Raw genomic sequence first — 15157 nt, 5'->3', positions numbered from 1 at the left:
TTTCAGTTAAATTGCATACATTTCTGTTGTATATATATCTAGGAGTTGAATAGCTCTGTCAGAAAGTATAAATATGATTAACTTTAGTAGCTATTGCCAGTTTTCCAAAATAATTGTTTATATTTAACACTTTACCAGCAGTGTACAAGAGTTCCAGCTGATCCATAGCCTTATCATTTGGTATGGTCACTTCGTAGATTTTACCTATTCTGTTTATTATAGCTTTAATTTTACTTTCTTGATATTGGTGAAGTTGAACATATTCTCATGTTTACTGACTATTTTGATATACTCTGTTGTGAAATGTCACTTTGTGTTTCTTGCTCATATTTATATTTGTTTGCTTTTTTCTTATTGAATACAAGCTCTTTGTCAACTACATAGCTTGTAAATATCTTCTTCAGTTCTGTAGATTGACTTGCCAATTTCAAGGGTGAGTTTTGATGAATGTAAATTCTTAATTTTAGTGTAAATCAATTTATGTATTGTTTCCTTCAGAGTTATGATTAGTCCTTTCATGTCATGTTTCAATGTTGTGCGGTGGGGGGAGGGGGGAGGGATAGCATTAGGAGATATACCTAATGTAAATGACGAGTTAATGGGTGCAGCACACCAACATGGCACATGTATACATGTGTAACAAACCTGCACTTTGTGCACATGTACCCTAGAACTTAAAGTACAATAAATATATATATAAAAAGAATTATTTGCCTTCCCCAAAGTCATAAATTTATTCTACATTAGCTTCTGTAAGCTTTACTTAAGTTCTACACTCTACCTAGAATTAATCTTTCTGTGTAAGTTCTGCGGAGTTGTGATAAGCTGAATTAAGACAGAGACACCCATGTACTAATTGGTGGAACCGGTGAGTGTTATTTGATATTGCCAAAGAGACTTTGCAGATGTGATGGAATTAAGGAGCGTGAAATGGAGAGATTATCCTATATTATATCGGTGGGCCTTAAACATAGACACAAGTGTCTGTGAAATCGAGGAAGAGGGAGACTTGATGGCAGATGAGGAGAAGGCCATGTAACTACAGAAATAGAGACTGGAGTGATGCAGCCACAAGCCACAGAATGCCGACAGCCACCAGAAGCTGGAAGAGGCAAGGAATGGATTCTCTGGAGCTTCCAGAGGGAACCAGTCCTGCTGACAGCTTGACTTTAGCCCCATAAGACTCATTTCAGACTTCTGACCTCCAGAACTGTAAGAGAATAAATTTCTATTGTTTTAATGGTAACTTGGTATAGCAGAAATACAAAATAATGCAGGGATCATTTTTTCATTTTCCATTTTGATTTCTAATTGATCCAAAATCATCAAAGTAAATCTTATGATGTAAATATTGAATTTTCAGATATTTGTGGAATATATATATTTTACTATTTTTGAGTTTTCCCATTCCCTGCTTTTCTTCTATTTTTATCAGTATATGTATGTATATACATATCAGTATATATACATGTGATATACATATATCAGTATATGTATTTTATGATAATGACATTGTTTTTATACTCAAGCAATAGAAAAATGGACCAATAAAAGTGTCTTAAATCTCTCCAAAATTACAACCTTCACAAATGGCCAGCATTAATATTCAGTGAACATCTATAGATACAAAGATTGATATATGGATAGATAGGTAGAATTTCTTAAAATAAGAGCAGGATCATACTATAAAGTATTTAAAAAAGAAAATTATATGAAATGAGTAGTTCTCAAACTCTTTGATCTAAGGACCCCTTTACACACTTAAAATCTAGTGAAAACTCTAAAGAGCTTTTGTTTACATGTTTCACATCTTTTGATTTACTGAATTACCATTTAAAACCATGAAAATTTTCAAATGTTTATTAATTTAAAAATCTCATTACATGTTAACCTAAATAACATATTTTGTGAAAAGTAATTATATTTTTTCAAATAAGAAACAGCAAGAGAATTATTCTATACTTTTACAAATATCTTTATTTTGAAACTTAATAGGAGACAGCTGGATTATTATATCTACTTCTGTGTTCAATCTGTTGTGAATTGTTTCTTTGGCTGAAGTATAGGAAGTTCAGCCTCACACAAAATGTAATGGGAAGAGGAGGAACATTTTAATAACTTTTTCAAATACATACAAACTGGACAAATGACAGTTCCTTAAAGTTTAGTTGCAGTGTGGAATCTAAAAGCGTATTAATGAACTTCACGTCCTTGTTACATTAAAATGTCATTGGTCTTTCTTGCACTTTGAATGGATGTTTACTCATTCATAATTTTATAACATCACTAATTGATCATTTGAAAAATGTTGGTTCAGAGTTATGCAGAGTTTTCAGATATGACACATTTATTATATAATGAGATATCAAATTCATTAATATTACCATTAAGATAATCAGAAAATATTAGAAAGCTCTCAAGTTCGTTATGGGGAATGTAGATTTTTCCAAAATTCTAATTTTTCTTAGCTTGAGTTTTATCATTGTCGAAAAATACTATTAGCTGTTTTCCTTGAGGTAACAGGCTTACTTTATTGCTTTTTCAGAAAATAGCTGCCAAACAGTCATGTCTGAATAACCATACATTATCTGCTAGTCACTTTTTGACTTGTCTTCATAGTGTCTAGTTAAACTGGCAACTTGTCTCAAGGCAACTATTATACTTTAGTATGTAGCCAACTTTCTTAATGTGTACTTCCAACTTTACACACAGAATATTAAAACTTGTATACTCGAGATTTAATAAGATTATTGAATTTTATTGCATCTCTAAGGACACTTTTTTAAGTGTCCATTTTTGTTTTGAGTGGACAGTGGAAAAGAATACAATGACTGCTGGTACGATTTGGTGCTGCCGCCTTAATATTAAGGTGTTAATAATTTTATTCATTATGACTTTTACGCCATGAGTGAACATGTCAACACGGTGATTTTGACCTTGTGGACACTGAAAACTCCTGTGGGTCCCTCAGGAGTCTATGGATCCACTCGGAGTATCCCTGTGTTAGAGCTCACCTCCACTCAAAAGGAAAAACCAGAAACCAGAATGAAGCTAGACTTATTGCTCAACATTAATAAGTATTTCTTTAACAATTCTGCAAGAATATGTAGAAACCTGGGTTATCTGTTCCCCTACCTCAGGTTCTAGAGAGTGGATTAAAAGCAACAGATCTCAAAGAATGGTTCAGAGAAAGGTTCAGAGAACCTTTCTCTGTCTGTGAACTATTTCCCAACACTGTAAGTTGCAGAAAACTAATAATAATTCAAATGATTCCTGACTATACTAATGCATATTAATTTTCTGATGAAATGAAATTGATTATTACCCCATGGGGAGACTATTTTTCATCTACTTGTAAATTTACTTCAGAATTCCTTATTCTTTATACATGTTTGTGCCCCTTGAATTGTTTCTTGAACTTGTTATATCTCACCAGTTACCACATAATAAGTAATAAATCTTTGACGTGTTGATTTTATATACCCTTTTAAAAATTATTCTTTAACAAAGAAAAATCAGCTAATTCTAGTTTTTGACGTTACAACACATATAAGGAGGAATGATTTGTATCATGACAAAACAAATAAAACCAAAACCAACTCCGAGGAAGATATGCGTAAAAACGGTGCAAATGGGGACCCTGATACTAGGGAACATTTTACTCTAGCACTGGACAAAGATGCCCACACTGAGGATGACCAAGTTGGGGAAGAAAAGAAGAATTCAAAACACGGATGAAGAAACAGATAGAGCAGGGGGGACATAAAAAATCCAAGGCACAGAAGTACGTTTCCCATTAGTGCTGTGCTTCAAGCTGAGAATATAAATTCAGTATGAGAGCAACACAAAGTAATACATAATAATAAAAATAGGCTAAGTCAATATTGCAGAAGTAAGGAAACAGATAAAACAACAGCATTAAAGATTTAATAATTTAGAATAACAAAAGGCATATGGTTGAAAATCACTCATTTGAGATCCTTCTAAATGTCCTATTTTAGGATCCACTTAATCCATCTGGGTTTTTATCACTTGTGAGGACTTCACCTGTACAATGAGCATATTAGCCCACTGCATGGCATAGGGCAATACAGCTTTTTCTTTTCTGCATCTTCTGAGATCCATTAGCAGGTTTTTTTTTTTTTTTTTCGGCTTCTACTCTTTAGTATTTTTTCTTATTTTTCCCATGGCTTCCTATTCAGCTGATCAGGCTGCTTTTATCTGAATTCGAGAGTATAATTAAAATTTTTTTGTATTCTTGACTACTTTTTTTCTGGAGTGGAGGTGACGTGGTGGTTGGGAGATGGAGCATATTTAGAAACACAAAACTGCACCAGCACTTGCGTGTTTTTCTCCTTGGATCTGTAAAAGGTCATATTATAAGATGGCATAAGGTGGTTCTTCTTTGTTAAATTGTTGACTTGTTCTCCACTCCCATCATTTTGTGAGTGGGGAGGGTGTTAATGCACTAAAGGACAGTCTGTTATCCTGCTGTATTCTATTGTTTCTACTCAGAAGCTTTCTATTTCTTAATATTTTTTATAAACTGCTTTATGTTACCATTTCAGACTCATATTTTTGAGATAAGACTTAAAAATAGGATATATAGCATAGGGTAGAACAGAACAGCTGAGCATTTAGGTCAAGCTGTTGTGCCATATGCACAAGGTTTGTTTTTCAAAACTTCAAAAACTGAATTTTAAAGATTGACTATACACATTCAACAAGATGTATGTAGTACTATGCGAGAATGAGTTATTTTTAAAGGAAGCTCAGCCACTAACATCAATGACAGAGATGAACAGTCTTATTCAAGTATACCAGCATCCCATTATGGACTGCAGCTGCTTTATTGTACAGTATAAAATAAGACTGCTTTAATAAAGGTAATGGGAACAAAAATGAACAATGAAGCTTAGTTCTCTTTACAGTCTGCTATATATTAACAGGTTTTAATTTATCATATCGATTTATTCCATTAACAACAATTTGCAGTTTTATATAATTTTTACAAAGTTCAAAGTGTTTTGCAAATAACATATGATGGTAGGTGGCAAAGCGGAGGATCTGACGCTACTGATGTGTTTCCATGATTCTATAGCAAATTAATCACCTTAGGGAAGAAAAGACATATCATTTGATTGACTTTTTTCACTCTCAAATCAATTGACTTTGTATCATGTAACCCTAGGATTCTATAAGTAGAGAAAAGCTATGAATAAACACATTCAGGAGGAACTCTGGTTTTTCCAAACAGTATTAAAGACAATTTTCAAACACGATTATGGTAAAAATTACTTGATTTTAGAATGGAAAAATTAGCGGCAATTAGGAAAATAGAAACTTGAATTTTCAAAATAGAACTACTGAAGAAAATTCTAAGTAATGACTATTCTTAGATAAATGTATGTATTTTTACATTAAATCTTACGGATTGAGTAATCCTTATGTCATATTAAATTTAGTTCAACATTGCTCATTGAATCTAGACATCAAGCAAATGTGAATCCTTCTAAATATATATATGTGTGTGTGCATATATATATATATGTATGTTTGCAAATACATATATGGCAAATGTTAAAGGCAGTGTCTAGAACATTTTCCCCATAATGTTCTAATCTGTGCTATCTTCAGGCAGGACTTGAAAGCTCTAGAAGAGTTTACCATTAAGCCGTTGAAAGAAAGTCATTCTGTTCTTTCACTGAAAAGATGCTTGATGATCCATTAGAGAAGTATGAACCTGTCCTTTCCTTGAAATATTAAGTTGGTGCAGAAGTAATGCGATAATAGTTCTTTATGCTTTTAGGCTTTGTAGTAAGTTTTAAAATGAATCATTTATTGATTTTTTTTCTGAATGTTTTATCCAGACTACATTTCAAAACTTTATAAAATCTCTAGTTCTCAAATTTTATTTATCCTAATAAAATGATTGTCTGCTAATTTAAGATTTGTTAAGCATAAAAGTGCTGCTTAGAACAATGAATAATAACAGTATTCCTCTCAAAACATAGATTTCAGTATCTAAATCTCATCGCTTTTAGAGAGATAATCCTAACAAGTTTGAATCTGATATATGAAAATATATATGTATATATAGTCTTATAAAAAGAAATATCATATGGAGAAACAATGATATTCTAGTCACCTATTTTACAATTTTAGTTTGCTTAGATGTTACTTGAATTGTAGACCTGGAATTTGCTACACGTGGATACTTTGTCACTTTATTGAAATATTGAAGATATTCATTGTTTATATGGTACCACTCCCATTAAACATGGGTATTCTTCTCTAATTGAGCTATTGTAATAATGCTCCCAATATCAACAATTTGAATTGAGATCATTTATAAATATTCAAAAGATGTTCATTGGTTATCGGTTTGAATTAAATAAAATCTAACGTCATTCCTTATAGAATTAATAGTTATCAATACAGATAAAGAACTATTAAATCAGGTACCTAGATTATTAAATCTGGAAATTTCCATAAAGTTACATGGATTTCTATCATCTACCTTAACAGAAAAATACCTTACATTTTTATGCTGTTTTGTGTTTTTCAAAACACTTATATAGATACACATTTCAAACCTTGTGAAGTTTGGTAATATAAACATACCTGCATCACTTGTAGTCAAACTAAGACATAGAAAGATGAATAGACGTACCCTATATTGTACAGTAGCTCACACTGACTTGGGTTCAAATCTATCCTTGGTTATCTACTGACATTTCAATCAGGGCTACCTGTGGGAGCAGTCAGATGATCTCTTTATGCCTGGTGCTGCTTCATGATATATGATAAAGATTGTCTGGTTATCTTGCATTGAGATCTCTGTTGGAACACAGATGTTTCTTCTGTAGTTTTAGAATTCCCCTTTCCTGGCTCCCCCTAAAGGTTTGGATTTGTATACAGCAGTAATTCCAGTAGCAACCTCAGCAGCAGTTGCTCATGATTTTAAGACAGCTTACAGCAACAGTGATGACATGGGCTGATAATAACCAGTGTCAGGATAAGCTAGTTTGTCAGTGGGAAGATGGCAGACAGAGAAGCTCTGGGGAGAACTGAAGGATCATGGCAGCAGCCTGGTACATAATTAATGATTTACATCCATGTTTATTACACGCTATTGGAGATTGGCTTCAGGCCAATTTCTGAAATTTATAGACAGTCTTTTAATTTTTTCAAGTCCGCTAATTGTGCTTAACCAGTAAAAAACACTAGTAATACACAGCTCTTAGAGGAAATGGGTCTTCTTCACTTGGGTGAAATGAATAAAAATGAAAACTCCAAATTTCACCAATTGTCTCTTTTCTTACTCTCCCGTTTTTGATGCCACAATTTTTAGTCTATTTGTTGCTAGGATGAACATGGCTGTTAAATGGATATAACATTTGTAACACCTCTTAGACAAAAATCTTGCGTCTCAAGACCTTAATTCCCTAGACAAGGTACAAGAGGAAAGGAGTTAAAGCATTATCTGAATAAGTCACTTATTTCAGCCCTGCCATTTGCCAAGCACTGTTTTAAGCAGGTTAAATATATCTCTCATTGACTTATTTCTTCATAAATTTCAATTGTATAAGTAGAATATAATTGTTCTATTTTAGGTGAAGTTTAATGAATCACATAATTCTAGGTCAAGGGTTGGCAATCTATGGCCCATGGACCAAATTCTGACACTGTCTGATTTTGTAAATAAAGCTTAATTGAAACATGGCTGCACTCATTCATCTATATATTGTCCATGGCTGCTTTCAGGCTACTATGGCAGAGTTGAACTGTGCAGCTTGCAAACATATCTACTTCAAATATCTATTTCTGATGGTTATAGAAAAACTTGCCAACTCCTGCTATATTCCTGATTTTTTTAAGTAAATGCGTGAAAACATTATCTTTGTTTCAAGCTACATTTTGACTAAACCATTGAAATTTGTGTGTTTGTTTCTATTTATAAGAAATTATAACAATGTTCAATGGGATAATTTCCTAAAGATTCAATACCTACTTATTTTTTATCACAACTATCAAGGTTGAATAACTCACAAACAAAACTTAAGAACTATTCTAGCCAAGTACCTACACTATGCAAGGCACTAGAGGAGGTTCTGAGGAGGGTGGGGAGAATAGGGAACTACAAAACACAGTTTAAGATTAAGAGGTTAACATGGTTTTGGCTCTGTCCCTACCCAAATTTCATCTTGAATTGTAGCTCCCATAATTCCCACGTGTTGTGGGAGGGACCCGGTGGGAGATAACTGAATCATGGGGGGCATTTTCCCGCATACTGTTCTGGTGGTAGGGTATACGTTTCATGAGATACGATGGTTTTATAAGGAGTTTCCCCTTTCGCTTGGCTCTCATTCTCTCCTGCCTGCTGTCATATAAGATGTGTCTTTTGCCTTCTGCCATGATTGTGAGGCCTCCCCAGCCAAGTGGAACTGTGAGTCCATTAAACCTCTTCTTTATAATTTACCCAGTCTTGGGTATGTCTTTATTAGTAGTGTAAAAACAGGCTAACACAGAGGTGTTTGCTATTTAGTGAGGAGATGTAAGCACCGACTCCTGGTAAAATGAATCTCTGTGCCAGTTCTTAATTTATACTTCTAATTTAAGACATGTCACAACCAGGTTTCCCAAAGAATTATGTAGCTATCTACTAAAAGGTGAGAAACTAGGGATGTATAGACCATCACTTATTCAACTTTGTATCCCTCACATTGCCCAAAGAAAGCTATGCACATTTTAGGCACTCAGAATTTGTTGAGTTTGTCTTTGCTGTCATAAAAAAGATGAAATACAATGAATAGAAGTTTCTCATGAGTGAAAATGCATTAATTCAGCCATCCATGTTTGCAGCCTACTCCTTCCTATATCTGTCTGCAGCTAGCTCTATTGGGACTCATTAAGGAGGAATAAAGATATTCAAAGAATTTTATGGTACACACAATAAAATTGATGAAAACAACTGAGCAATCTTTTTCCTTAGAAGAAAAAAGATACTATCTAATATGATGCCAGGGAATTCTGTGGGATTTCATTGGCCTTGCCACATCATTGGAATGAAATACAGTAAGTGTCTCATGAAGACATTGTATATTCTGCTGGAAATCATTTTATAGAGAAAGGCAGGTGTTATGACTCTTTAGATTTAATTTGTTTTCTCCAGGAGTATCAGAAATCTTTTAGTCTTCCATAAATGCAAATGAAGAGGCCCCAATAATTCCACTAGCGTGTCAATTACTCTTATCTAAGATTGGTCCTTCTTTTGCTTCCTATTTTAAATACAAACATTAAGTAATATAAAGAGAGCTTCTGAATCCTCTCCTCCCACTGGAGTTGCTCATGTAATTTGCCTCCTGGGACTTGGTCAGATGTCTGCTCATAATTCTCAAAGATCACATACTTCCACATGACATGCTTATTTCTTTTCAAAGAAACAGTACAGAATGGATCCAACTGCATGGTAATATATCCCATGACAAAACCTCCTGATTGATACTGCTTGTGTAATAGAGCTCATTTTCTGAAAGTGCATCTAAAGAATTTTGTGTGGTCTCATCCCTTCTCTCGTGACCTATTAGTAGCTCCTTTGACTGGGTTCCAGAATTCTGAATTGGTTCAGTGGCACATTCAAAAAGCTTTCTTTTCATCTTGACTGCTGCTCTCGGAGCTGTCTCTCTCCCACAGAGCGTTTTTTTTTAAGCTATCCTTTCTAAGGATTTTTACTGTAACCCCGTAAGGATTCAAGTTTTATCTTCCTTTTGTTCCTTTTCAACATCAATTAGTTGGTGAGGCAAACTGAGACAAAATAAATGTGCAGTTTTGAACCAGGAATATAATTCAAAGCTGACAGTGGTTTATCAGCCTGATAGTTCTCTATCCTTGTCTCTTAAATATTTGATTTCATATAAAATACAAATGTTCAAAAAATGTTTGTGAAATGGAATTGAGTTGAACTGAAATCTTTAGGAATGCAAAAATGGCAAAATTAAAAACAAAGCAACTCAAACAAAATCAACACCTAAAATTTGAAGTGAAACATCTGTTTTAATTTTCTCACTACTTTAACTGCTCCTACACATAATATACTGATTTCAAAGCAAATGCAATTATCCCCTAAGTTAAGGGACACACCTTTTAAATTACCGGTATCTAACTGAATTACAAAAATCTTTGTGCTCGTCTGTTGTGAGGCTTTTATGAGGCTGACAGATTCTAAGAGGATAGAAAGTAGCAACCCAGGAAACATTCTGCTGAGGTATTCCCAACAGTGTAGGATTAAATTACCACCTTAAAAACGAACAGAAAGAATGCTTTACAAACAAAAATATTTTCTCCCTTCATGGGCTCTGAAACTCTCTCGAGTAAACAGCTTTGATGTGTCTGGTACTATAACAACAACAATTATATAAGACAAGGGCCGAAATGGATGATCATTACAGAGGCATTATTTTCTTACTGATAATTTCTAGTTTGATGGTTTCTGTAGGTCATTGAATAAGGAAGGCAGAAATGATCCTATGGCACTATCATCAGCTTGACTTTTATTGGATTTAAATTAAAGTACGAACTTGAATGGAGTGTATATATGCTTGGCATGTATTTCTCTGGTATTCAAAGATAACACATCCAAGTGTCGGTATGGACATGAGCCAGGAGCATGAACCCAGAGCAGGAGAATTCCCAGTGGTTGGGTGCTGCTTTAACTATGAGCTGTTTTTAGTTGGTAGAAATAAATTTTCCCCAAGAAAACGCCTTCCAATTCTATATAACTTAAAAAATTGCAAAGCCAGAAAATCACTTTTCTTTGTGTCTTTCAATTATTATGTTTGTGTCTTTTGTTCTGTTTTTGTTTTGTTTACTCTGCAATGCACTATTACTTCCAAATTTCATGGTCATCTACCAGCACTTGGATTTTGTATAAAAAACAAGTTTTTCGGGCCGGGCGCGGTGGCTCACGCTTGTAATCCCAGCACTTTGGGAGGCCGAGGCGGGCGGATCACAAGGTCAGGAGATCGAGACCACGGTGAAACCCCGTCTCTACTAAAAATACAAAAAAATTAGCCGGGCGTGGTGGCGGGCGCCTGTAGTCCCAGCTACTCGGAGAGGCTGAGACAGGAGAATGGCGTGAGCCCGGGAGGCGGAGCTTGCAGTGAGCCGAGACTGCGCCACTGCACTCCAGCCTGGGCGACAGAGCGAGACTCCGTCTCCAAAAAAAAAAAAAAAAAAACAAGTTTTTCTTTTGTATTTTCTTCTCTCTCTTAACATAAATCAGTCAGACACTCTAAAGCTATCATTTAAACATGGGTGCCTCTGCTCGTGGGGAGTAAATGATACTGGCCTAGCCTGGCAAGTTGGTTTCTTTCTAAAATATAACATAAATTCTTAGTTTTAATGTAATGTTAAAAACTACTAACTTCACCCGGCTTTCCTAAATGCTTCTTTTAGGCATTTTACTCATAGTCAAATAATAAAATCTTTTATATTTTGTATAGAAAGTGTAGAATGATGAATCAATTTAGCAAACTGTTTCAAAGTAGAGGAGCAAATCGTTTGGGAAATAATAAATTGCCCCAAAGGGGATAATCTGTTTTTTTTTAATTTTTTTATTATTTTATTATACTTTAAGTTCTAGGGTACATGTGCACAACATGCAGGTTTGTTACATATGTATACATGTGCCATGTTGGTGTGCTGCACCCATTAACTCGTCATTTAAATTAGGTATATTTCCTAATGCTATCCCTCCCCCCTCCCCACAACAGTCCCTGGAGTGTGATGTTCCCCTTCCTGTGCCCATGTGTTCTCATTGTTCAATTCCCACCTATCAGTGAGAATATGCGATGTATGGTTTTTTGTCCTTGTGATAGTTTACTGAGAATGATGGTTTCCAGCTTCTTTCATGTCCCTACAAAGGACATGAACTCATCATTTTTTATGGCTGCATAGTATTCCATGGTGTATATGTGCCACATTTTCTTAATCCAGTCTATCATTGTTGGACATTTGGCTTGGTTCCAAGTCTTTGCTATTGTGAATAGTGCCGCAATAAACATACGTGTGCATGTGTCTTTATAGCAGCATGATTTATAGTCCTTTGGGTATATACCCAGTAATGGGATGGCTGGGTCAAATGGTATTTCTAGTTCTAGATCCCTGAGGAATCGCCACACTGTCTTCCACAATGTTTGAACCAGTTTACGGTCCCACCAACAGTGTAAAAGTTCTCCACATCCTCTCCAGCACCTGTTGTTTCCTGACTTTTTAATAATCACCATTCTAACTGGTGTGAGATGGTATCTCATTGTGGTTTTGATTTGCATTTCTCTGATGGCTAGTGATGATGAGCATTTTTTCATGTGTCTGTTGGCTGCATAAATGTCTTTTGAGAAGTGTCTGTTCATATCCTTTGCCCACTTGTTGATGGGGTTTTTTTTTCTTCTAAATTTGAGTTCTTTGTAGATTCTGGATATTAGCCCTTTGTCAGATGAGTAGATTGCAAAAATTTTCTCCCATTCTGTAGGTTGCCTGTCACTCTGATGGTAGTTTCTTTTGCTGTGCAGAAGCTCTTTAGTTTAATTAGATCCCATTTGTCAATTTTGGCTTTTGTTGCCATTGCTTTTGGTGTTTTAGACATGAAGTCCTTGCCCATGCCTATGTCCTGAATGGTATTGCCTAGGTTTTCTTCTATGGTTTTTATGGTTTTAGGTCTAACATTTCAGTCTTTAATCCATCTTGAATTAATTTTTGTATAAGGTGTAAGGAAGGGATCCAGTTTCAGCTTTCTACATATGGCTAGCCAGTTCTCCCAGCACCATTTATTAAATAGGGAATCCTTTCCCCATTTCTTGTTTTTGTCAGGTTTGTCAAAGATCAGATAGTTGTAGATATGCGGCATTATTTCTGAGGGCTCTGTTCTGTTCCATTTGTCTATATCTCTGTTTTGCTGCCAGCACCATGCTGTTTTGGTTACTGTAGACTTGTAGTATAGTTTGAAGTCAGGTAGCGTGATGCCTCCAGCTTTGTTCTTTTGGCTTAGGATTGACTTGGCAATGTGGGCTCTTTTTTGGTTCCATATGAACTTTAGTTTTTTCCAATTCTCTGAAGAAAGTCATTGATAACTTTATGGGGATGGCAGAAAATGACCATACTGTCCAAGGGATAATCTGTTAAAGTACTAAAGACATTACACCTCCAATATGAGGAATTGTTAACATGATTGTGCATTTATTTCAAAAGAGAAAACAATTGTCAAATTTTGAATACTGCTGGTAATACACCTTAGTGATGTTCATTAAGAGAAGAAAGAAGCCCATAAATTCTGCTTATAGAGACCTTTATGAGCAAATTGCATAATAATGCAGAGAACTCTGGATGTAAAGACATTTCCTTAAGCAAATACTGTTAATACTACTTAATAAAAACAGCTTATATCAAGATAATAGATGTTGCTAAAAGAGTAGTAGGAATTTACTTGATTGTCAAATGAACCCCAGCTTTGGAATGCCTTTTCCAAAGTTATCAAGTATTGAATGTAATTCATATTTAGTGATTTATATCATAAAAGTATGCTCTGAAATATTTGCAGCATTTATGTTTTACTGCTATAGACATATGCTGTCAAATTCATATGCTTGCTAAATTCTGTCTTGTCAGCTCAGATCCTGTTTGTAAGTCACGTTCCATTGAATGACTCATAAATTAAAGGAACTTCTAGAGAAACTACAAAGAACTAAAATTTCTCTTTGGTAATGCTTCATGCACTGGTCTGGAAAAGTTCTCTCACAATATTTAAATGAATAAATCATTGATTCAATAGATTAACGTTTGAGAAAGAAACATGACATACAAGAAGTCAAACATTTAATACTCACTGTAAAGAATAGTTCCATTTAAACTGTTTGTTTTTATAGTCAAGTAGATGGTAACAGTTCTGTTATGTTCCTTCTCCAGGATAAACTTCAAAAATGGCAGTTCTAAATAGGCATTCCCATTGAAAGATGGAAAAAATAAATCTGCATCTAAAAAAGAAAATCATATTAATATGTTCTGATAGCTTTATATTGCTACTCAAGTAGATAAAAACTTAGCATTTATAGTTAGCATTCATTTAAAAATGTAACACTAATATTTAAAATATTAGGTCCAATTTTAAGAACTTTAGATATAAAGTGTAATAAATTTATATTTATTGCCTCAAATAATTAACTACCAGTACAGAGGAAAAGACTGAATAAGAGTTATAATTCGATGTTCATGGATGGGTTTTAAGACATAACAAACATCCTAAAATTGTCTGAAAAAAATCTGCGTACTTGCATTGTGAAATCAGTGTTTCACCAGATTCTTCTGCAATATTTTGTGATACGAAGGTTGTATTTTTTGTTAATTTTTAATTTTTGTGTTTACATTGTAGGTATATATATATTTATGGGTTTCATGAGATATTTTGATACAGGAATACAATGTATCATAATCACATCAGGGTTAGTGGAGTATCCATCACCTTAAGCATTTATCCTTTGGGTTACAAACATCAAGTTATACACTTAAAATTGATAAATTTTATTTGATGTAATTATATGTCAATAAAGTGAAAAAAATTCTGTGACACACAAAGGTTAGAGAACTGTCACACAGAGGAGTTTTATTAATGTTCATTAATATTTAGTGCTTTTCAATAATACTTAGGTATTTTATAAGTAGTATTACTATAATATGCAAGGTTATTAGTTTTAGACTTATAGAACTATTTGTATCTTAAATAATCTCACAAAATCTTGGTGCACATAAAATTTGAAACATTTCATTGTTATAGATCTATATTCATATCTATTAAAATATAATTGGTACATAGAACAAGTGTAACACATCGTATGTTGAAAATGCAACTTCTTTAACATTTGGTAATAAAAAAAAGAAAATGCAACTTCTTTTTTTTTTTTTTTTTTTTGAGATAGTGTCTCATTTTATCAGCCCAACTGAAGTGCAATGGAGCAATCTCGGCTCACTTTAGCCTCAAATTCTCAGGCTCAGGTGATCCATCTGCCTCAGCCTCTGAAGTAATTGGGACTACAAGTGTGTGTCAACACACCTGGCTAACTTTTGTATCTTTAGTAGAGACGGGGTTTCACCATGTTGCCCAGGA

General features: G+C 34.2%; 1 protein-coding gene across 1 annotated transcript in view; it reads right to left on the bottom strand.

Annotated features, from left to right (window-relative positions):
• EYS (eyes shut homolog) overlaps positions 1-15157 on the bottom strand; it is a 2088383-nt gene that overhangs the window by 346711 nt on the left and 1726515 nt on the right. Inside the window, exon 33 of the mRNA XM_063618766.1 lies at positions 13884-14030. Coding sequence (XP_063474836.1) covers positions 13884-14030 — 147 coding nt within the window. The remainder of the gene's footprint in view (positions 1-13883; positions 14031-15157) is intronic.

The sequence above is a fragment of the Symphalangus syndactylus genome, chromosome 2, assembly GCF_028878055.3.
Source record: "Symphalangus syndactylus isolate Jambi chromosome 2, NHGRI_mSymSyn1-v2.1_pri, whole genome shotgun sequence".
NCBI lineage: Eukaryota > Metazoa > Chordata > Mammalia > Primates > Hylobatidae > Symphalangus > Symphalangus syndactylus.
This window is presented reverse-complemented; position numbering and strand designations above follow the sequence as displayed.